This window comes from Canis aureus, chromosome 23 (assembly GCF_053574225.1).
Source record: "Canis aureus isolate CA01 chromosome 23, VMU_Caureus_v.1.0, whole genome shotgun sequence".
Taxonomy (NCBI): domain Eukaryota; kingdom Metazoa; phylum Chordata; class Mammalia; order Carnivora; family Canidae; genus Canis; species Canis aureus.
In genome coordinates this window covers 18,085,126-18,109,025 of record NC_135633.1, presented here as the reverse complement: position 1 = coordinate 18,109,025, position 23,900 = coordinate 18,085,126, and the positions used below count along the sequence as shown (strand labels likewise).

At 38.5% G+C, this 23,900-nt stretch overlaps 1 protein-coding gene across 4 annotated transcripts in view; it reads left to right on the top strand.

Annotated features, from left to right (window-relative positions):
* ZNF143 (zinc finger protein 143) overlaps window positions 1-23,900 on the top strand; it is a 60,207-nt gene that overhangs the window by 15,328 nt on the left and 20,979 nt on the right. For 3 of the 4 annotated variants that reach the window (XM_077866528.1, XM_077866526.1, XM_077866529.1), the window contains 10 exons: window positions 2,302-2,420; window positions 2,626-2,718; window positions 3,549-3,632; window positions 4,158-4,241; window positions 5,515-5,711; window positions 6,482-6,553; window positions 16,667-16,786; window positions 17,557-17,632; window positions 18,360-18,485; window positions 22,576-22,755. In XM_077866528.1, coding sequence (XP_077722654.1) covers window positions 2,302-2,420; window positions 2,626-2,718; window positions 3,549-3,632; window positions 4,158-4,241; window positions 5,515-5,711; window positions 6,482-6,553; window positions 16,667-16,786; window positions 17,557-17,632; window positions 18,360-18,485; window positions 22,576-22,755 — 1,151 coding nt within the window. The remainder of the gene's footprint in view (window positions 1-2,301; window positions 2,421-2,625; window positions 2,719-3,548; window positions 3,633-4,157; window positions 4,242-5,514; window positions 5,712-6,481; window positions 6,554-16,666; window positions 16,787-17,556; window positions 17,633-18,359; window positions 18,486-22,575; window positions 22,756-23,900) is intronic. The other variant, XM_077866527.1, reaches the window with a different exon arrangement.

The window sequence follows — 23,900 nt, the reverse complement described above, 5'->3', positions numbered from 1 at the left end:
CCTTTTTAATGGAACAGTGTGAAAAGTGGCTTTTGAATGTGCCAGAATTTCTCTTTCTCCTGCTGCTTCTATTCCTGAAACTCCCTGATCTCAGTGAAAGCAAACCAGGGCATCCTTAGCAACCTGCTGTCTGGAGGTAGGCCATTATAAAGGCATGTTGTTAGTGGCTACTCTATTGAGGTTTGAGAGAAAATTTTTTAAAGTTCTTTTTTTTTTTTTTTTTTTTTTTTTAAGGATTTTATTCATGAGAGACACACACAGAGAGAGGCAGAGACACAGGTAGAGGGAGAGGCAGGCTCCATGCAGGGAGCCCGATGCAGAACTTGATCCCGGGTCTCCAGGATCAGACCCTGGGCTGAAGGCAGCGCTAAACTGCTGAGCCACTCGGGCTGCCCTAAAGTTCTTTTTTATATCAATGGCTCACTTAATATTAAACCATCACCAAAATTGACATTCCTGATGACTAGACCTAGATGTTCATTTCTAAATTCTTGTCTCTGCTCTCATTTCTTTTTCTCATAAGTATTTTATTCCCTGCGGGGAGCCTGATGTGGAACTTAATCCCAGGACCCCGGAATCATGCCCTGAGCCAAAGGCAGATGCTCAACTGCTGAGCCACCCAGGCATCCCTCTTCAGAGGTCTTAATGCAGAATACTAATGTTACTTTGAGCCTTCTCTATTATCCCTTAGGGGCAGCAAGAAGTGTTGAAGGTTCAGTCTGCTCTTTGAGCAGTTGTAGATCAAGGGCTGAATCTTTCAGGACTCCCTGAAAAGTCAGCCCTTAATTGACTTGTATCACTGATACTTTGCTATGAGCCTAAACTACAGTTCCTGGCTTTATTCCAAAGAGGATACAGTTTATAGTGTTTCTAAAACAAAAATCAAGTAATCATAAATATCATTGCAAATTATTACTATCTGTACATGGTTCTTTTAAATATTGACACTAAAATCAGATCTTTAGACATGAAAAGTCCTCAAGAGATCCTCTGGTCCAATTCCTTGGCTCAAGGTAGCTAAGTTATCCCAGCTCCTGTTTGAGGCACCTCAAGGTGGTGACTGGTAAAAGAGCCATTCATTCAACCATTTATTCAGCCCCTATGGTATGTCTACTAGGGTCAAGTACCTTTTAGACATGTGAGTCAGCAGTGAGCAAGCAGATGAAGATCCCAGTGAATTCTAGTGGAGGGGAAAATAGAGAAGAAACAAACTAAATAAGGGCACCTGTGTGACTCGGTTTAGCATCAGCTCTTGATTTTGGCTCAGGTCATGATCTCAGGGTTGTTAGATCAAGCCCTATATTGGCCTCCTCGCTCGGTGTGGAACCTGTTTAAGATCCTCTCTCTTCTCCCTCTGCCCTTCCCTGCCCCTCCTCCCCTCCCTCTAAAACAAAAACTAAGTAAATACATACAATATATTAAATAATAAGTGCTATGCATAAATGTAATAAAGGAGGGAAGAGGGATAGGGTATATCATGGTTGAGAGGTAGGAGGTGCAGTTTGAAATGAGGTGAACAAGGAAGGTCTCATTGGGGTACCATTAAACAACAACTTGAAGAAAATGGGAATAACAATGAAGATACTGCAAAGCGTGTTTCAGGCAGAAGGAACATTAGATGTAAAGGTCCTGCGGCAACATTACCCAGTGTGTTTGAGCAAAAGGAGGGACACCAATATGGCTGAAATGAAATGAATGAGATGGAGAATAGTAGGAAGTGAGGGTCAGGATCATCAGCCTCATAGGTCAGGGTAAGGACTTTTGGCTTTACGCTGATAAGTTATCAGAAGGTTTTGAGCAGAAAAGGGACATGATCTAACTTTCCTTTCTAGAGGGTACTCTACTGTGTTGAGAGGAGACTGTGGAGAGGTCCCAGTGGAAGCAAGGAGACCACTTAGGATACTGTTGTGGTCATGTGGGCAAGAGGTGGTAGTGGCTTGAGTCAGGGCGGTAATGGCGAAGTGAGAAGCAGCCTGATTCAGGATAGCTATCTGAAGATTGAGTCAACAGGATTGTGGAATCTTTGTTAATCCCAGAGAACTCTAATTATGGAAACTTTAGACGTGGGACAAAACCAATAGGCGAGAGTTGTTAGTGTGCTTAAGAGTTTACTGATGAATTATGAAAAGCGTGCTTTGGACTTTGGGTTAATACTCTTACCCTGCGTATTAAATGAACTTTCAGCTTATTTCATACACTGTTTATTTCTGTAGCAAATTTATGTGGTTCATAAATATTCTTTTTAGCTTTTATTTTATATGCATTGTCCTTTGTTCTCAAGTGCCTATACTTTTCTTTAAGGTTGAAAATGTTGTTAGCCCAAATAAATCGAGATTCTCAGGGAATGACAGAGTTTCCTGGAGGAGGAATGGAGGCTCAACATGTTACCCTGTGCCTGACAGAGGCAGTAACAGTGGCAGGTGAGTGGTTTTGTTTGAAGGGACCATGTGGGTTACCTTGCTGTGGACACTGGGTGCAGTAGGGCAGGGAAATATGTTTTGTAAATGCCAGAAATCCCATTTGAGTCTTAAGCAATCTGCCTTATGCCTAATTTTCATTTAAAAATTTTAAACAGCACGTACATATGATAGTTACCTAAAGAAAATAACTATTTTTTTATAATAGATGGTGACAATTTAGAAAATATGGAAGGTGTAAGCTTGCAAGCAGTAACACTTGCAGATGGTTCTACCGCTTATATACAACACAATTCTAAAGGTATGTGCCACATATACAGCCCTTTGGTTAACACCAGAAATTCATAACCTCAGAGTTGGAGCACCTAGCAACTACATCCCTTCCCAACCCATCCTAAAGATGCTGTATTGCATATGGTAATTTTACATAGTTTCAGGTTAACTTAAATTTGTTTCAATATTTGGGGACACCCTTTGGGATATTTGGAATATGCTCTGGGGTATCAAAAATTAGGGGGGAAAGGGGGACTGTCCCCAACCTCTTTCTAGGAAGACCCTTCTTGCTTTTTTTACTTCCAAGTTATGATTTAATGTTTTTGCAAGACATGCATCAAAGTATAGATGTTTGGTGTTGCTTATATAACATTGTGAATCAGTGTTTACTTTGCTCAGTTCTCAAACTCCTTGTTTTTATGGGAACCTACTGAGCACATGTATATATAGTGAAGGGACTTCTAGCACCTAGGAATGACAATGACAACTGGTCTCATATACAATGCCATATCTGTCACTCTTCTCAGTTTCAGCTTCCCTATAGTCAGGGTCACCATTCCTAAGAGGCTCTGACAGATGAATAGATTCAGCTCACATAGCTTGCTGTGATGAGCCACTCTTCCTCTTGAACTTATTTAATTAAAAATTGGAGGGGAGGAAGAATGGCTGAGGGAGGATTTTCTGCTTTCTATAGGATCACTGGATGTGTTTTTGAATTGCCTCAGAACATTGAGGGAAGAATCAAGATGAACATGATCTTAAGTAGTGTATGTTTTTATAGTTGATACCATTTTGAAATTGTATAAAGTTTAAAATTTTTGCTTGTGCTAATTTTTTGGCTTAAATCTTTTGTTCCAGATGGAAAACTCATAGACGGCCAGGTCATTCAGTTGGAGGATGGTTCTGCTGCCTATGTTCAGCATGTACCCATACCTAAAAGTAGTAAGTATTTATACTAACTGACCCTGCTGATTCTCCAACTTCAGTATTTGCTGCCTCCAGCTACCTCTTACTGTGTAGAGTTAGTTCAGGTCTCTAGACCTCCTTTTGAAAGGGAAGATCAGTAGGTGTCAGAGAATCTAAATAGACTGTTTAGACTTCATTGAGACTTTGTCTCAAAGATAATGGAAAAGAAGTTACTGGACTACACTCTAGCGATAAATGGACAACAGTTTTACGTGAATATTTCTATTACTTGAGCTAACTCCTGCATGTCTCTCATTTTCTTCCTTTTTTTCCCGTTCTTTCAGCTCTCCTTATTTCCACGTATGCATTCCTAAAACAAGTATTCTAATATGTTTTTACTCAGCACTTACTTAGAGCAGCTTTACTGAAAATACTTTAATGTTCAAGGGCTCAAAAGCACGTGTAGGTTTTTAAAATGTGCTTAGTGGTTTATTGACTCTTATTGCTGAGTTATCAGAACATTAGAAAACATGAGATCTAAATGTAAGCATTGCTCTTGAGCAGGGGACAGTTTGCGTTTAGAGGATGGCCAAGCAGTGCAGCTAGAAGATGGAACTACGGCATTTATTCATCATACCTCTAAAGGTAAAATAACTTTGGAAATAGGAATAAGGGAGAAGTGGGGTGTAGGGAAAATGAGACCTGCCTATATTTGCTGAAATGTTGTCATGTAAAAGGGGATTTGTGCTTGTTCTCTGAAATATAAATTGGCACATTTGGGTAGAGGCTAAAGAAAAACTTTCTGATAATTTGAGCTGTCCGGTAACAGGTTGGAATAGCAAACACCTGGTCCCTGGTAGACTTCAAATAGAGGCTACTTTTTGAACATGAAATTAAACATTTAAAAGTCAAATTGTTGATTTCTTTTCCTCTTACATATAATTTTTTTCTTTCAAATTTACATATAATTTTTTAAGCAAGAACCTTTGCCTATTGTGTTATCTTTTAATATGAAATAAAAATTTTAAATTTATTTGAAGCAAATATGCCAAAAATGTTAATGCTTATTAACTTTGAGTAAGGAGGACCATGGGTTTGAGGTGGAATGCATAGGAATAATGAGCATGCATATCTCTGCAGCCCGGCTATCTGGGTTCAAATCTAGGTCTGCTATCTTTTAGCTATGTGACCTCGTTCAAATTTTTTAACCTCCCCGTGCTTCAGTTTCATCCTCTGTAAAACGAGTATCATAATAAATATCTACCTCATTGGGTAGTTGTGAGGACAAAATGTGCAAACATATGTATGTAAAGCACAATATTTGTCACAGAGTAAAGGCTCAATAAATGTTAGCTACTATACCTTATAGAATATTTTATAGAATGACATAACATGTTTTAGAAAGATGTAAGTTGTGCAACCAAAGGGGGAAATTTTTTAAAATTTAGAATATGTAAATTTGTAAGTAAAGTTGGGAAAAAGTAAACTCTGAATTTGTCTCTTTAACAGTGGGACTTAATCACAGGTTCATTGTAATTGTCTAGATTTATTATTTCACAATGCTGTACATATAGAAGGGAAAAAAGCCCATGAATTTGGGAGTCATACTGACATGAGTGTAGATCCTGGTTCCTCTACATACTGATTTTGACTGTTAATTGTTAGTTTTCTAAATTTCCTGGTTCCTAAGGAAAGTGAGTTTATTTCCCCAAACCTTAATTTCTGTTTTGTAGGAGGAGGGTGGTAAATACACCCACCTCACAGAATCGTTGTGAGGATTCAATGAAATCACACAGTGTAAGGCACATAGACCAGTGCTCACAGAACTATTCAGTAAAAGTTCATTCCCTTCTTCCTTTAAATAAGTAACTCTATCAGACTACCTTTAATTTAATGCCATTCTCTTCCACTCCCCCAGATAGTTATGACCAGAGCGCATTACAGGCAGTTCAGCTGGAAGACGGCACCACAGCATACATCCACCATGCAGTACAAGTCCCGCAGTCTGATACCATCTTGGCAATTCAGGCTGATGGGACAGTGGCAGGTCTGCACACTGGGGATGCCACGATTGACCCTGACACCATCAGTGCTTTGGAACAGTATGCAGCAAAGGTACAGCATTTTACAATTTCAAGAATGTCCCCGATACAGCTTATTTTTCATTAAAGTAAAACAAGAAAGTATACTTTATCCAATAAGAAACTAGCAATTCAAAGTCAAAATCAGACAGCCTTAAGGAGATCAGTGTTTATCTTAAAAGGAGTGAAGTGTAAAAAGAACCATTTGAATAAAGATAACAGGAATAGAGAAGAAGAGCTCATAGAGTAGAAATGGTGGCAGAGAAGTCATAAGAAGATATATCCAAGGATGAGTGCCATCAAATAAATAATAAAGTATAGATGGATCAGCTTACAAATTAAGAAGCAGAAATTAGAGATTAGAGAAAAAGTGAAGGAAAGTCTCAATTAAGTTTTATATCAAAAGGGCTGGGTTTTTCCCCTGTACTGAACATATATCTTTCATATAATTTTTTTTTTAAAGATTTTATTTATTTATTCATAGAGACACACACACAGAGAGAGAGAGAGAGAGAGGCGCAGAGACACAGACAAAGAGAAACATAAGCAGGCTCCATGCAGGGAACCTGATGCGGGACTCGATCCCAGGTCTCCAAGACCATGCCCCAGGCTGCAGGCAGCGCTAAACCACTGCCATGGGGGCTGCCCTCTTTCATATAATTTTAAAAGATTTCTATTCCTCACTTTTTATAGTAGAAAATTTCAAACAAACACAAAAATAAATGATAATGAATCCCTGTGTACATAACACCTAAACAAATGCCAAAATGTAAAACTTTTTTAAGCTTTATTTTATTTCTGTAGGTATCCATTGATGGAAGTGAAAGTGTAACAGGTACTGGAATGATAGAAAATGAACAAGAGAAAAAAATGCAGGTATGTAAAGCTACTTTTTTATTTTTTTTTAATTTTTTTTTTAAAGCTACTTTTTTACATAAGAATCCCTTTCTCTTAACATTTCAAGCCCCCCCCCCCCCAAAAAAAAAAAAAAAAAAACATTTCAAGGCCCTTCAGTGAATGAAAGCAGCAATACTACCTCGGTAGGAAAATCTCTTCAGAGAAAGAGTATACATATTAGGCAGTAGCTTTCTCGAACTACCTCTGGCCTCAGGATTCTTTATAGATGCAAAGTGGCATTAGAGAAATAAAAATATCCAAGAAATCCAAATGAAGTTTGTGTTCTGGAATCCTAGGCATTTTTGGAGACTAGATGATCTTCTGACTGCCTCCACCCATGGCAGTCTGTGGATCCTTTCTCTGGGGCTCCACTATTACTTATACTATTATCATAAACTCACCCTCGCTACTTTCCTCTTTATGTCTATTTGTTTCTTCTGCTTCCATGTGATTGCCTACATACTTTCCTTTTCAACTTCTGTAGAGAAGGTCCAGCTAATCATCATTGTTCCTACTAGGCAAAGTTGTCTATGCTTTTTGTGCCACAGTGCTTCCTGGGCTGCACATGGCCACAGGCTGGCTGTCCTTGATCCAGATGCTCACTCTGGGTCTGGTCATTGGCCATCCATTACCCAAACAACAACCCAAAGCAGCAGTGCCTCTAAAAAGTTTTATAGTAAGTGCAAAGTAGTCGCAGATGCTTTCTGGGAGATATACAAATCAAAAATCTGAAACTTGCATAATTCAAGATTCTGTTTTGAATTATGTGTTTGTATAGAGGATGTGTGTTTAGGAGTTATATAATCATTGTAACCTATTCTTGCTTTAATGCTGCTCTTTATTTTCTCAGCAGTTATCTCTAATAGTTTGCTGATTGCTCCCTCGTAGCAGTTGTTCTCATTCTTTGAGAGTTTTTATCATACCTCACTCCTATTCTAAAATTATTGCTTCAAAAAAAAAAAATTGTTGCTTCAGGGCCACAATTTTAACTTGAGCATTAGCATCACCACTTAATAACACGGAGTAATAGTATTAGGGGTTATCAAGATTTTACATTTGTAATAATAGTAAATGATAAAATAACAGGAATCACTGAAATCATTGGTAGAAATTTGATACTTCTGAACATTGCTGAATAGCTGGTATTTCTGTTTACTCTCTGAAGTGGTATCACGAAGTGGCAGTAGTATAAACACAGTTTGCAATTCACCAAGCCCATCACCTTTGAAACTATGTGATTCTTGGCAAAATTTTCAAGTCTGTGAATTCATAAAATGAGAAATATTTCTTTGTACCACAGTATGTCAAATCTACCTAGTCAAGCTCTACTAAAATGCAAATGTAGTATAAATGTACTCAAGAGATGTAGGTCAGTGCCTTGGAGTCTGTCTCTTATTAGTGACTAACAATTAAGTTTTTAAATAACGGAATATTTTTAAAAAGAAACTGTGGCTACACTTGTAATAAACTAATATGGAATGGATCTTAACAAAAAATGAGTGAATTTAGCACTGGGCTGTATAATGTTATAATATACTATTATCATACAAGTCTGTATATTAAAATCAATAATTAATTTCTAAACCCAGAAACATAACTAGGAATTTAGTACTGCTAAAGCAAAATGTCATAAAAAGCCCTATTACTACAGATGTATAACCTTTTGATGTTGGTGCCAATAGACAAAGAAACAGAAGGAAGTTGAATAGGATTTTTATTGTAATTGTAGCTTTTTCTCCTTTGCCTTTTGTACCTCTCTTTTATAGGCTAGATCTCCACTATTCTAAATGGTAGCCACATGTGGCTATTGAGCACTTGAAATGTGGCCACTCAGAATTGGGATGTGCAGTGAGCATAAAATACATATAGGTTTTTGAAGACTTAGTATGAAAAAAAGAATGTAAGATATCTCAATAATTTCTCCTATTGATTACATGTTGAAATGATAATATTTTTAATATATTGGGATGCCTGGGGGCTCAGCAGTTTGAGCCTCTGCCTCTGGCTCAGGGCATGATCCCAGAATCACAGGATCGAGTCCCGCATTGGGATCCCTGTGGGGAGCCTGCTTTTCCTTCTGCCTATGTCTCTTGCCTCTCTCTCTGTCTCTCGTGAATAAAATAAATCTTAAAAAATATTTGGGGGGGATATATTAGGTTAAATAAAAGAATTACTAAAATTAATTTCACCTGTTTCTTATTACTTTATAATGTGGCTACTAGAACATTTTTTTCTTTTTTTTTTTTTTTTTTTTTTTTAGAACATTTTTTTCAAGTACACTCCAGGCCCAGTGTGGAGCTTGAACTCACAATTCTGAGATCAAGACCTGAGCTGAGATTGAGAGTAGGATGCTTAACCAACTGAGCCATGCAAGTGACCCTAGAACATTTTTTTTTTTAAGATTTTATTTATTTATTCATGAGAGACACACACAGAGAGAAAGAGAGAGAGAGAGAGAAGGAGGCAGAGACACAGGCAGAGAGAAGCAGTCTCCATGCAGGGAGCATGTGTGACTGAGCAAATTACTTGATGTCTCTGGATCTGAGATTTCTTATCTGCTCAATGAGAATAACAGTAATCTTGCCTTACCCATATCGTGAGGTTATGAAAACCAAATTAGATTTTCACTTGATTTATATTTTAGGTAATACAAAGACATAATTTGTAACTATGTAAGTATTATACAACATTATTCATGCTGTAAATGTTCTCTTAGAATACTTTTTTCCATGGTTGCCATTAGTTCATTTTAACTTCATTTGAAACTAATTTTATTTACATTGGAGATCAGAGTTCTTTGCTTGGTACTTTTATTCAGAACTCTTAATAGGCGGGGGCCCCTGGGTGGCTCAGTGGTTGAGTGCCTTTGGCTCAGATTGTGTTCCGGAGTCCTGAGATCAAGTCTCCCATCAGGCTCCCAGCAAGGAGCCTACTTCTCCCTCTACCTATGTCTCTGCCTCTCTCTGTCTCTCTCATAAATAAATACATAAAATCTTAAAAAAAAAAAAAAAGAACTCTAATAGTTGGAAAACACAGAAAGCCAGTCAAACCAGCTTAGGAAAAAAGAGATATATTGTAAGGATGCAGCAGAGTTTATAAGAAGCCAAGAACAGAAACTGCTGGACAGCCAGGCCTCACAGGAACCAGAATTGCAAGAAATCAGGACTGGAGGTTAATCTCACTCCTTTTTCTACCTCCTCCCCTCTTTTGTGCTTCTCCGCTTTCCTCTCTGCAGACAGCTTCCTCTTTGTCTTCATTGAATTTGCATATAGCTCATCACAGCTATGCTTTCTAAGGCTTACACCCACAGCCAACTCAAGATTTTCCTTTATTTCTTGGGTCAAATTCCAGAGAAGGAAAGTTTGTGGACTTTGCTTGATTTTTAAACTGAGCCACATAAGGCATAGATTACTGGCCAGCCCTATATATGCCATCTTATCAGGGTCTATGGTTGGTGAGGCAGATTCTTCCAGAACATGAGTTGGATGATTACCCTCAAACTTGTCTGTATATATAGGCAGTTTGAATGTGGATTGTATTTCATGTGTATTTTCTTTTTTTTTTTTTTTTTAAGATTTTATTTATTTATTCATGACAGACACACAGAGAGAGAGAGGCAGAGACACAGGCAGAGGGAGAAGCAGGCTCCATGCAGGGAGTCCGATGTGGGACTTGATCCTGGGTCTCCAGGATCACACCCCGGGCTGAAGGCAGCACTAAACCACTGGGCCACTGGGGATGCCCTCATGTGTATTTTCTATATTTTTATCTAGCTATGTGGTCTTGAGCAAACAAACCTTGCTTTTCTAAGCCTCTTCATCTTTAAAACAAAGGTATTAAAAAAAAAGGTATTTGATCAGTGGTTATTAATCAGGGACAAACATGAGATTGAGCTACAGAGCTTTTTGAAAAATAACCCATGACTAGGGCACCTGTGTGTCTCAGTCAATTAAGCTTCCAAGTCTTGGTTTTGGCTCAGCTCATGATCTCAGGGTCATGGGATCTAGCCCTTCATTGGGCTCTACACTCAGTGGGGAGTCTGTTTCACTATCCTCTCTCCCTCTGTCCCTCCCCCTGTTCACACTTTCTCTCTTTCTCTCAAATAAATGAGTAAATCTTAAAACAAAAACCCATAACTAAGGTCAGTTTCCAGTGATTTGATCAGTAAGTCTGAGATCAAACCCATGATTTTTTCAAAAAATATTTTTAGTTTTTTTTTTAATTCAAAGAAACAATGAAAAGGCCCCAAATATCTTACTATATAGATAGCTACTGCATACTTTTTTAAAAAAGATAATCCTGTTTACTTTTAGAAAATCCATTTGTCGGGATCCCTGGGTGGCGCAGTGGTTTGGCGCCTGCCTTTGGCCCGGGGTGCGATCCTGGAGAACCGGGATCGAATCCCACGTCGGGCTCCCGGTGCATGGAGCCTGCTTCTCCCTCTGCCTGTGTCTCTGCCTCTGTCTCTCTCTCTCTGTGTGACTATCATAAATAAAAAAAAATTAAAAAAAAAAAAAAGAAAATCCATTTGTCTTCTCTTCAGTTTCTTTCATCAGTGTTTTGTAATTTTCAGAGCACAGGTCTTTCAAACTTGGTTAAGTTTATTCCTCGGTATTTTATTCTTTTTGATACAATTATAATGTACCTGTTTTCTTATTTCTCTTTCTGCTATTTCATTATTAGTGTACAGAAACACAATAAATTTCTGTGTATTAATTTTGTACCCTGCTACTTTATTGAATTCACTTATTCTGGTAGTTTTTTGGTGGAATATTTAGGGTTTTTTTTTTTTAATTTTTTATTTACTTATGATAGTCACAGAGAAAGAGAGAGGCAGAGACACAGGCAGAGGGAGAAGCAGGCTCCATGCACCGGGAGCCCGACGTGGGACTCGATCCCGGGTCTCCAGGATCACGCCCTGGGCCAAAGGCAGGCGCCAAACCGTGGCGCCACCCAGAGATCCCTATTTAGGGTTTTTTATGTGTAGTATCATGTCATCTGCAAGTAGTAATAGTTTAACTTCTTCTAATAATTTTTTTTGTAAAGATTTTATTTATTTATTCATGAGAGACAGGCAGAGGGAGAAGCAGGCTCCATGCAGGGAGCGTGACATGGGACTCGATCCCAGGTCCCCAGGATCAGGCCCTGGGCCAAAGGCGGTGCTAAACCACTGAGCCACCTGGGCTGCCCAACTTCTAATATGGATGCCTTTTATTTCTTTGCTCATTTGACTGCTGTGGCTGTACCACTTTCTTACACTGTATACAGAAATAAACTCAAAATGGATTAAAGAGCTAAATGTGAGACCTGAAGCCATAAAACTCATAGAGGAACAAAGACAGTAATTTCTCTGATATTGCTACAATAACATTTTTTGTAGACATGTCTCCTAAGGCAAGGGAAACAAAAGCACAAATAAATTGTTGGGACTATATTATTTTTTTTTTTTAAGATTTTATTTATTTATTCATGATAGTCACAGAGAGAGAGAGAGAGGCAGAGACACAGGCAGAGGGAGAAGCAGGCTCCATGCACCGGGAGCCCGATGTGGGATTCGATCCCGGGTTTCCAGGATCGCGCCCTGGGCCAAAGGCAGGCGCCAAACCGCTGCGCCACCCAGGGATCCCTGTTGGGACTATATTAATATAAAAAGCTTTTGCACAGCAAAGAAAACCATCAATGAAGCAAAACAACATACTGAATAGGAGAAGATATTTGTAAATGATATATCTAATAAGGGGTTAATATCCAAAATACTTAAAAAGCTTACACAACTCAACACCAGAAAAACAAATATTTGGATTAAAATAAGAAGAAGGCCTGAAAATACTAATTTGAAAAGATAGATGCACTCCTATTTTTATTACAGCATTATATACAATAGCCAAGATATGAAAGCAGCCCAAGTGTCTATTGATAGATGAATAAATAAATTGTGGTATATATATAATGGAATATTTTGTAGCCATAAGAAAATGAGATCTTGCCATTTGTGACAACTTGAATAGACCTGAGGTGGGGGGGTATGACAAGTCAAATAAGTCAGAGAAAGACACCATATGGTTTCACTTATATGTGGAATCTAAAAAACAAAACAAATAAATTAATAAAAAAACAGAATCAGATTTATAAATGCAGAGAACAAACTGATGATTGTCAGAGGAGAAAGGGCGTAGGGGGATGGATAAGATAGGTGAAGGGGAGGGGGAGATATAAGCTTCCAATTATGGAATAAATTCATTGAGGGAATAAAAGGCACACAGCACAGGGAATATAGTCAGTGGTATTGTAATAGTATCACAGAGTGACAGGTGGAGGCTACACTATGGTGAGGGTAGCATAACACACAGAGATGTTGACTCACCATGCTATATACCTAAAACTAATACAACATTGTGCATCAGTTATACTCATGTAAAAAAATTAGATTAAAAAAACTTAACTAATTGTACACGTTAAAAATATCCAAATGGTATAGACAGGTAAAAATAAAAAGTGAAGGACCACTACCCAGTAATAATTATTGTTAGAATATCTGTGGAGGTTTTTTGTTCATTTGGTTTTTTTGTTTGTTTGTTTGTTTAAGTAGGCCCCTGCCCAATGTGAGACTCAAACTCATGATCCTGAGAGATCAAGAGTTGCATGCTCTATGACTGAGCCAGCCAGGTGCCCCTTTGTTTTTTAAATATCCTGGCAATTCTGATATGTCCCATGGTTCCTTAAAGGTCACTCTGTTGCCAGACTTCTTTGATTAATTCCTCTCTTGAAAGAGAACATACATTTGGGGCACCTGGGTGGCTCAGTTGGTTAAGCATCTGCCTTCAGCTCAGGTCATGATCCCAAGGCCCTGGGAGGGTTCCCTGCTTAGCGGGGAGTCTGCGTCTCTCTCTCTCTCTCTCTCTCAAATAAAATCTTTTATTTTATTTTATTTGTTTATTTATTCATTTATTTATTTATTCATTCATTCATTCATTCATTCATTCATTCATGAAAGACACAGAGGAGAGAGAGAGAGACAGAGACACAGGCAGGGGAGAAGCAGGCTCCATGCAGGGAGCCCGATGTGGGACTTGATCCCGGGACTCCAGGATCACACCCTGGGCCAAAGGCAGGCACCAAACCACTGAGCCACCCAGGAATTCTCAAATAAAATCTTTTTAAAAAAGGAAAGAAAGAGAACATACTTTTAAGAATTCCTCAAAAAAATAAAAAAATAAAAATGCCTAAAGTTGCTTTCATTTTATCTGTCCCCAAGAGTATAAATTATTTACATCCTAATGTACAAGTTTACACACGTCAGATAACAAAAGTTCTATCTGTCGTGTGCATCAGACTTTTACAGCAAATGGAATTTTAAGTACTGAACTAGGCAGTAAAATATCCAGTTTCCCTCAACCCTGCCAGGTCTTTCACTCTGCAACTACAGAAGCTTTGCCAGTTAGTTACTGCTGAGCTGCTGCACCCTGAAGTCTGGTGGGTTAATAGCATGAGCTGTAGAGCTCATCTGCTTCAAGTCCTACTTCCCAGCCTTTGACCTTGGGCAAACTATATTACTTAACTACCCTGAGCCTTATTTTTCTTATTTACAAATCATAGGAAATGTTCAATTCATTGGATAGTCATGGAGAACCAATAACAGCACTTGCAAAGCACCTACCACAAAGCATCATATAAGTGCACCTTCTCCATAAATGGTGTTAACCTCTTTATTATTGAAGTAACTTTGGGATTCAATCTTAGGCTTAGCCCTTATTTACCAGTGGGATTTGCACCTTCTCAGAACCCTAGAATGTTAAAGCTAGAAGGGACTTAGCATTATCATCTTGTATGATGGTTTTCAAACGCTGATTTTTGGGGGCAGGTGGTCCTAGGGTTTCTTTGAGTTCCCTGGGGACTAGCAGAGCTCTGAGCCACCCACACCTGCCTGAGCCAGCAGAAGCAAGGAATGCTTTTATCTGTTTTGCACAGTAGAATGCTGTGTAAGATTTCATCTGGGAAAAGAATTTAACTCCTTAAAAAAAGCTGTAAGAAGAAAAAATCATCACTGATTTAATATAATATGTTCTTTATACTGACAAGCAAACAAGCCCACTGACTTGCACAAGGTCACGCAGTGAATTTACGGCAGAGCTAAGGTTCTCCCTTAATTCCCAGAACATACATTAAGCAAAATAGTAATGAAGTCATTTTCTGTAGATGGTTTTAGAAGCTGATTGGTATTTCACTGATTAGCGTCTCTTTTGCCCTTGAGACATTTCCTTTGTGATAGTATACAGGTTTTTCTTTTGACAAAGACTAGTATGTCCTATACTGAAATAACTGATACAGCCCTGAGATACCTGTTATAGCTTTAGCCTGTTCATTTAGCTTTTAAAATTTGGATTCTGAAAAAAAAATAAATAAATAAAATAAAATAAAATAAAATTTGGATTCTGTCCATCCTCATCCTTAAAATATCTGCAGAATAATCTGCTGCTTTCTATTCCATGGTCATTGGCCCAGGCTAGGTTTTACCACTTCTTCCTTCCATATTCATTATTACACAGACTTCTTTTAGTGTCCTTGCCTCTTTTCTTTTTTCTTTCACTGTTTCACACCATTACCAGAGTTCTCTCTCTCTCTCTTTTTTTTTTTTTTTAAGATTTTATTTATTCATGACAGACACACAGAGAGAGGCAGAGACATAGGCAGAGGGAGAAGTAGGCTCCCTATGGGGAGCCTGATTGTGGGACTCAATCCAGGACCAGGACCTGAGTTGAAGACAGACGCTCAACCACTGAGCCACCAGGTGCTCCCAGAGTTCTCTTTCTAAAATAAAGAGCTCCGGATGCCTGGTTGGCTCAGCGGTTGAGCATCTGCCTTCTGCTCAGAGTGTGATCCTAGAGTCCTGGGATCGAGTCCCACATCAGGCTCCCTGCATGGAGCCTGCTTCTCCTTTTGCCTATGTCTCTGTCTCTCTCTTTCTGTGTTTCTCATGAATAAAAAAATAAAATCTTTAAAAAAATAAAATACAGAGCTGATCTTGGTCAGTCCCTTTAAAAATGTTGGGGCGCTGGAAGATCATGTGACTCTTGATCTCTGAGTTGTGAGTTCAAGACCCACATTGGGTGTAGAAATTACTTAAATAAATAAATAAACTTAAAGAAAAAGGTTAATGCCTCGCTTTGCTTTCGTTGTCTAGGTTTACTCTTCAGAATGGCATCTAAAGCTCTTCCCAAATGTGGTCCTCAGCTTCTCTTTCTTCTTGTTATTCACTCTTGTCGTATTGACATAATACTCTTACATTAAATTTCCAGTTCTCCCAGGCACACTCCCATACTTTTCATCATACTCTTCCTTCTGTCTGGACTGCTCACCTCACTCCTCATTTTCAGCCTCAAATTTCACTTCCAAACAAGTCACCCTAACCTGCAGCTCTGTTCATCCCAGGGCCCGCAGAGTAGAAAGTCATTTTTCTATTTTTATGGTATCTTAATTTCTAAAATAGGTGATCATCTTTAAAAGCTTCCAAAATCAGGACAGTTGTTTGAAGTTTTATGGTGTTGAGTCCCAGAAAAATGATTCTACTGAATATGAGTACAGACTAGGATCATATGGGTCATAATGTCTCCCACAGGTGACCCCAAGGACATAAACCTTTCTTTTTCATTGCTTTGAAATGCTTTTGACAAAGAAAATGTTCTTTATATTGTTTTTAGAACAGATGTCATGGATATTTTTTTTTTTGTCATGGATATTATATATATATATATATATATATATATATATATCCATATCCTTCCCTTAAGCATGTCATGAAATACTTGCATATAATGGCAATGCTACTGCTACTTGGGTTGATTTTTCTAGAATGAGAATAGATATCTGGGAGCTCTAGCTATGCCCCCTTGTGGATCTCCTTTTGACTTCAGCTATGGAACAGAAATAACCTAATTAGCTCAACATGACAGAATCTTTGTAAAATGATAACCTGAATCTGGAAACCCATATTACGGTTTTATCTTTTTTATGATAATGGTGATTTCTGAAAACAGTAATTTCATCTACTTTATTTCTGTATGAATAATTTAAATAACTTTCTGTTTCATCTAGATTGTCTTACAAGGACATGCAACAAGAGTAACTGCTAAGTCCCAGCAGAGTGGAGAAAAGGCATTTCGATGTGAATATGATGGATGTGGAAAATTATATACAACAGCTCATCATCTTAAGGTATATATAAAGGAAATGCTGTATTTAGTTAATGACAATACCTAGGATATTAAATGCCAAAATAATGCCAGTGCCATTATTTTTCCTCACTTATCAAGATATAGACACACACACTTATATATGGGCCACGCAAAACCCTATGCAGATTTTAGAAACTGTCAATTCTTTGAGAGCTTGGACTATGTGTTCTTCATCTCTGTCTTCCTAATGTCTGCCATACTTCCTGGCAGATGGTAGGTACTCTATATATTTGAATATATTTTTTTGTCAGATGTGAAATTTATAAAGTTTTATGAGAGATGTGTGTGTAATCATTCTGTTAATAGTGATCTGGTGAAATCTAGCAGAAGTTGGTGTTAATTTGCCCTTTCTTTCAAATATACAGCCAAGTATTTTGATTGCAGCTAAACACAACATTCCACGGCACAGTAGCTAACACTTATACTGAATAACTTACAGAGGGTCAGGAGGTGGGCATTTAGCATATTTGGAGTAGCAGCCCTAGAGCCCACCCCCATTACTTACTGGTATGTAACCTTGACATGTTACTTGGTGTCTTAGTGTCTCATTTTCCTTATGATAAAAGCACCTCCCTCACAGAGTGGTTGTGAGAAATGATTAAGGAAGTTATACGCTGGTTTTTGACTGCATGAGAGGTTGTTCAGAGGTCAACTGTAATTCAGCAGAGGGAAAAAAATAGGTCTCTCTTGAGACCATCTACATGAGGAATGCCTACAGGAAATAGAATCATGCCTGCATTTTAATGACAGGTCCATGAGAGATCACACACGGGAGACCGGCCCTATCAGTGTGAGCATCTAGGCTGTGGGAAAGCATTTGCAACAGGTAAAGATATGACTTTTCTTTATTCCATGGTTCCATTTAGGGAGCAAGCAGAGACTGGCCAGGGGCAGGAACTGACCCCTTGCCTTGGTCTGAATTAGTGGATGCACAATGACCAGTTTTTCAGTCTCTCCCTTAACTTTCTCTTGTCCTGCTTGCTCTATTCTCTCTCTCTGTTCTCTCTCTTTCCATTTTTCTCCTCAGGCCTATTTCTGCCTACTATGTTTGGTGTTTCACTCCACATTCTACTTTCTTTTAGCAGAAAAGTAAAAGCTGAGCATTAGAAGCTGACACAGAATTTAATGTTAGGATAGACTTGGGGGAACCATGAGCAACTGGCACTTTGCAGGGCTTGGGGCTTTCCTGGGTTATATCCAGCAGGGCCAGGACTGGTACCAGGCCTCCTGACTTCCACCCTATTCCTCATTTAATGTCTCAATTCTACTTCAGGCTTTTGGAGTATGAGTTGTGAACATCTAGTAAGATTGGGGCACTTTAAAAAAGGAAACACATATAACCTCTTCTAGACAGAGATGAACTATTGAATTTCCAACATGACAGTCCTTAGCTGTCATACTCTTGTACATTATTAATAGTTGTTTTGTTGCGTTTGCCTAGTATTATATCCGTGGTGTTTACTGTATTTTTCAGTAGTTTAATCTAAACTACTAAACAGTGCATACGTAGAGGGGTCTCATGTCATTAAATTCCTTTTAAATTTTTCTTAAAGGTTATGGACTAAAAAGTCATGTCAGAACTCATACAGGAGAAAAGCCATACCGATGTTCAGAAGATAATTGTACTAAGTCTTTCAAAACTTCAGGAGATCTACAGAAACATATCAGAACTCATACAGGTACTAGTGTGAACAAATACCGTATCTAGGCCAGGATTGATTGAAAGCCAGGAATTTTGTTTTGTTTTGTTTTTTAATTTTATTTATCAGCATGCGTGTGTGCTCATGAGGGGGGAGGTGGCAGAGGGAGAGGGCAAAGGACGGACTCCTCGATAAGCCATGAGTGCAGAGACCCATGTGGAGCTTGATCCCAGGACCCTGAGATCATGACCGAAACCGAAGTCAGCAACTTAACTCTGAGTCACCCAGGCACCCTGAATTTAGGAATTCTTAACCTGCAGGGAAAGGACTTGGGGAAGGAGTCTCTGGAATTTTCAGAGTTAGCTTCAAGGGTTTCTCTTAAACTCTTAAAATTCCGTGCACTTTACCATTTGTGCATGTGTATACTCCTTTCCAGAATGAGGGCCCATAATCTGATTAGATTCTCAAAGGAGTGGCGGAGCACCTGGGTGGCTTAGTTGGTTAAGTATCTGACTCTTTTTTTTTTTAAAAGATTTTATTTATTTATTCATGATAGACATAGAGAGAGAGAGAGGTAGAGACACAGGCAGAGGGAGAAGCAGGCTCCATGCCGGGAGCCCGACATGGGACTCGATCCTGGGACTCCAGGATCGCACCCTGTGCCGAAGGCAGGCGCTAAACCACTGAGCCACCCAGGGATCCCCAAGTATCTGACTCTTGATTTCAGCTCAGGGTTATGGGATAGAGCCCCAAGTCAAGCTCCATGGTCAGCATGGAGTCTGCTTGAGATTCTCTCTCTCCCTCTGCCCTTCCTCCTGCTCATGCTCTCCTCTCTCTCTCTCTCTCTCTCTCTCTCTCAAAATAAATAATTAAAATCTTAAAAAAGAATAAAAAAGGATTTTCAAAGGGGTCATGTCCCAGAAAGATGAACAATAGTCATAGATTACCAGCCCTCTCAGCTTGTAGGTGTTATTCAATTCCTTCTCAGTTAAGCATTTCTTCTTCTGTATTAGCTGCTACTAAAGAAAATGTACTCCTAAAAAAAAAAAAAAAAAAAAAAAAAAAGAAAATGTACTCCTAAGAGCCCCACAGAAAGGCTTCTTACTTCTTCACAATCTTCTCTCATCCCCTTTAGATTTTCTTCTCTTATTTTCCTAAAGGGTACTTTGTTTTTATCTCACCTCCACTCCCTTTCTTGTACTTGATTATTTGTAGGATCAGAATACCAATTATAAAGGTAATTATTTGCTTTGGATGAGAGTTGGAAGAATTTCAGAAACTGTTGATAAAAGATGCTGTAATAACCTGTTGACTAAGCTTATCTATAGCTTAATAATTTAGTTTGAAATTTTACTACAAATGTTTTGTTTTATTTTATTTTATTTTATTTAAAGATTTTATTTATTCATGAGAGACACAGAGAGAGAGGCAGAGACACAGGCAGAGGGAGAAGCAGGCTCCATGCAGGGAGCCCAATATGGGACCTGATCCCAGGACTCCAGGATCACACCCTGAGCCGAAGGCAGGCGCTAAACCCCTGAGCCACCCAGGGATCCCCTACAAATGTTTTATTTTTATTTTTTTTTAAAGATTTTATTTATTTATTCATGAGAGACAGAGAGAGAGAGAGGGGGGGGGGCAAAGACACAGGCAGAGGGAGAAGCAGGCTTCATGCAGGGAGCCTCATGTGGGACTCCCATCCTGGGTCTGTCTGCAGGATCAGACCCTACTGAAGGTGGCGCTAAACCACTGAGCCACCTGGGCTGCCCCCCTACTAATGTTTTAAACATAGTATAACTTTATCCCCAGATACTTTTTTTTTTTGTTTAAGATTTTATTTATTTGAGAGAGAGGAGCATGAGAAGGGAGAGATTCAGAGGGAGAAGCAGACTCCCCCCTGAGTGGGGAGTCCGATGTGGAGGTCAATGCAGAGCTCCATCCTGGGACTCCAGGATAATGACCTGATCTGAAGGCTGACACTTAACTGACTGAACCACCCACCCAGGTGCCCCAATCCCCAGATACTTCTAAGTATTCTGAAATAGTTTAGCAAATTTCCACTGAGGACTTATCCATCAAAGTTTAGCTTTTAGTTCAAATATGATCCCACATAGGCTTTGCTTTACAATGTTTAGGAACAAAGCCTTAATCTCTGCTTCTATTTCATCCATGTACTTATTTTTATCCATTGTTCTCAGGGGCAAATGTTTCCAAATTCCTGCAAATTCTATTTGGATTTGCTATATAATGCCAATCTGTTACATAAAAGTTACATAAAAACATAATCTAGTTCCATTAATATTTGGTCAAAACATTCGAATTGGAATCTCTTTGTCGTATTCATTTAGCAAACCACATATTCATGCATCAATTATTAAATCATGAATATTTTCATTGGTAAAAATGTTGGATTGAGTAAGGGGGCTTCAGGAGTGTTTGTTACAAACACAAGTGATTTCAGAGCTAGGGTAGTCTGTATGACACCATGGGGATTGTTAGAATGCTGGATTCCTTATCACAGCATGTTAGAGCTGGGAAAACGTTAAGGGCATCAGGATTCAGAGAGGAGAAGGGACTTAGCTAAGACAACCTGTTTTCCTTAGGTTAACACATTGAAAAAAAAACCTTTCTCTAAAGGATCAGAGGTTCATGCCTTTTTTTTAATTTATTCATTTTTTTATAATAAATTTATTTTTTATTGGTGTTCAATTTGCCAACATACAGAATAACACCCAGTGCTCATCCTGTCAAGTGCCCCCCTCAGTGCCCGTCATCCATTCACCCCTACCTCCCGCCCTCCTCCCCTTCCACCACCCCTAGTTTGTTTCCCAGAATTAGGAGTCTTTTTAATTTATTCATGAGAGACACAGCGGGAGAGAGAGGCAGAGACACACAGGCAGAGGGTGAAGCAGGCTCCCCAATGGGGAGGGCAATGCAGGAATCTATCCCAGGACCTGGGTTCATACCCTGAGCTGAAGGCATACGCTGGACTACTGAGCCACCCAGGCATCCCAGTTCCTGCTTCTTTATAAATGATTTCATACTTGAGGGAAGAAATATTTTGGAATGGTTTTTACCAGCAAGCAGAGCATAATTTTACTTAACCAAAAGAAAAATAACAAACTTTTATATCTATTTATTTACACATGTACAGAGATTTTTTTTTTTAACCACAAAAGTTGCTTGCTTAATTTGAGCTCAGTCTGAAAAGTACATATGGGAATCAAAACCAAAGGCTACATTTTCTGCCTGACAGTTAAAAGCTAAAGGCCCTTTGGGTTCTGAGTTTGTGTAAAGCAAGTATGAAGAAAAAAGAAAATAAAAAAGAAAAAAGAAAAAAAAAAAAAAAGAAAATAACTGGCAGAACAGACTTTTTCCTAAGCTTAGATTATGAGAATAGTAATATATTCAGCAAGTATATGTAATATGTGTTATGTGCTAGACGCCAGATTTTTTAAAAAACAAAAGTTTTTTCAAGGTATTACAGAATAAATAAAGTTAGGAGATAAGCTTTTGTGGGGATTCTAGGGTTGTGCAAATATAATTTTTTTCCAGTTTATCAAATTTTTTATTTTTATTTTTTTATTCAAATGTAATTCTTGACTTTTTCTTTTGTATTTCTTTATGATTTTTTTTCTCTGCTTTTCTCAGATCATTTTTTAATATGCCCACCTGAATGACTCCATCTTGGAAAGTCATGCAGTCAGTGATGAGTTTTGAACAATATTCAACTTTCCCTACAGAAATTTATTTCTAAAAAAAAAAAAAAAAGAAATTTATTTTTTTATTAATTCATTCACTCATTCATTCATTCATTCATGAGAGACACAGAGAGAGAGAGAGGCAGAGACACAGGCAGAGGGAGGATCCCGAACTCCAGGATCACTTCCAGGCTGCAGGCAGGTGCTAATCCGCTGAGCCACCCTGGCTGCCATCCCTACAGAAATTTAAATTTGGAGTAGAAGATGCTACTTACAGGGGGGAAAAAGGAAAAAAAAACCCTGAAAGGGAAGCCCAGTACAGGAAACCTAGAGTCTTGAGCATGCTCGTAGGCAGAATTGGAGGATAAGACATTTCGCTTTTCTGTGTATTTTTATACCATTTAACTTACTTCTTTTTGTAATTGCAGGAGAAAGGCCCTTTAAATGTCCCTTTGAAGGCTGTGGTCGGTCTTTTACAACATCAAATATCAGAAAAGTGCATATTAGGACACACACAGGAGAAAGACCTTATTACTGCACAGAACCAGGATGTGGGCGGGCATTTGCCAGTGCAACCAATTATAAAAATCACGTGAGAATACACACAGGTAACAGTCTCTGATTTCTTTGTCTTCTGTCTTTCTTCTATAAACCATTTTCCAGTAACTCCTTCCCTCCTCCTTCTACCACCTGGCATAGTGGAGGGGTAATCACACAACTTAAAAAAAATACAACTTCACATTAGCATTTATGCATTCATTTATTCAGCAGACAGTTAACTGAACACCTGTTGTGTGTTTCCCTGCCAGGCATCCAAGACACAGAGACCGAGAAGACATTGTCAAGGGCAGTTGAACTGGGGAGAGATGAACTATACTTCAGTAAAAATGAATAAATAAATTCATTAATCAAAGTATATGATTCACTGTTATTTAGTATATTCACAGGGTTGTACAACCGTCACCACAGTCCAATTTTAGAGCATTCTCATTCCATCTAAAAGAAACTTCATACTTATTAGCAGTCTTCTCTCACCTGCATCCCCCAGCCATAAGCAATCATCATTCTGTACTTATGGATTTGCCCATTTCTGGACATTTGCTACAGATAGAATCACGTAACGTGGTGTTATTCATAGGTCCTCTTTCACTTGGCATAATGTTTTGAGGTTCAGCCATGTCACAGCTTATATCAGTACTTCTTTACTTTTAATTACTGAATAGTAATAATAGTAATATATAATATATATTATATATAATAATAGTAATTATATGAATGTATCACATTTTATTTATTCATTCAACAGTGGCTTTCACTTTGGCTGTTAGGAATAAGGCTGCTATGAGTATTCACGTACTAGTTTTTGCGTGAATTATGTTTTCATTTCTCTTGGGTATATACTTAAGAGTGGAATTGCTGGCTCATATGGTAACTGTGTTTAACATTTTGAGGAACTTCCAAACTGTTTTTCACAGTGGCTGCATCATTTTACAGTCTCTCCAGCAAAGTGTGAGGGTTCCGGTTTCTCCACAGCGCAGCTAACATTATCTGTCGTTTTGATTATAGCCATCCTAACAAGTGTGAAATGGGATCTGTCTCACTGTCCTTTTGATTTGCATTTTCCTGATGTGCTAAAGATGTTGAGCTTCCTTTTCAGTGCTTCCTGACCATTTATAGGTCTTCGGAGAAATGTCTACTCACATCCTTTGCCCATTTTTCAAATTTCGTTCTTTTTAGAGTTGTAGGAATACTT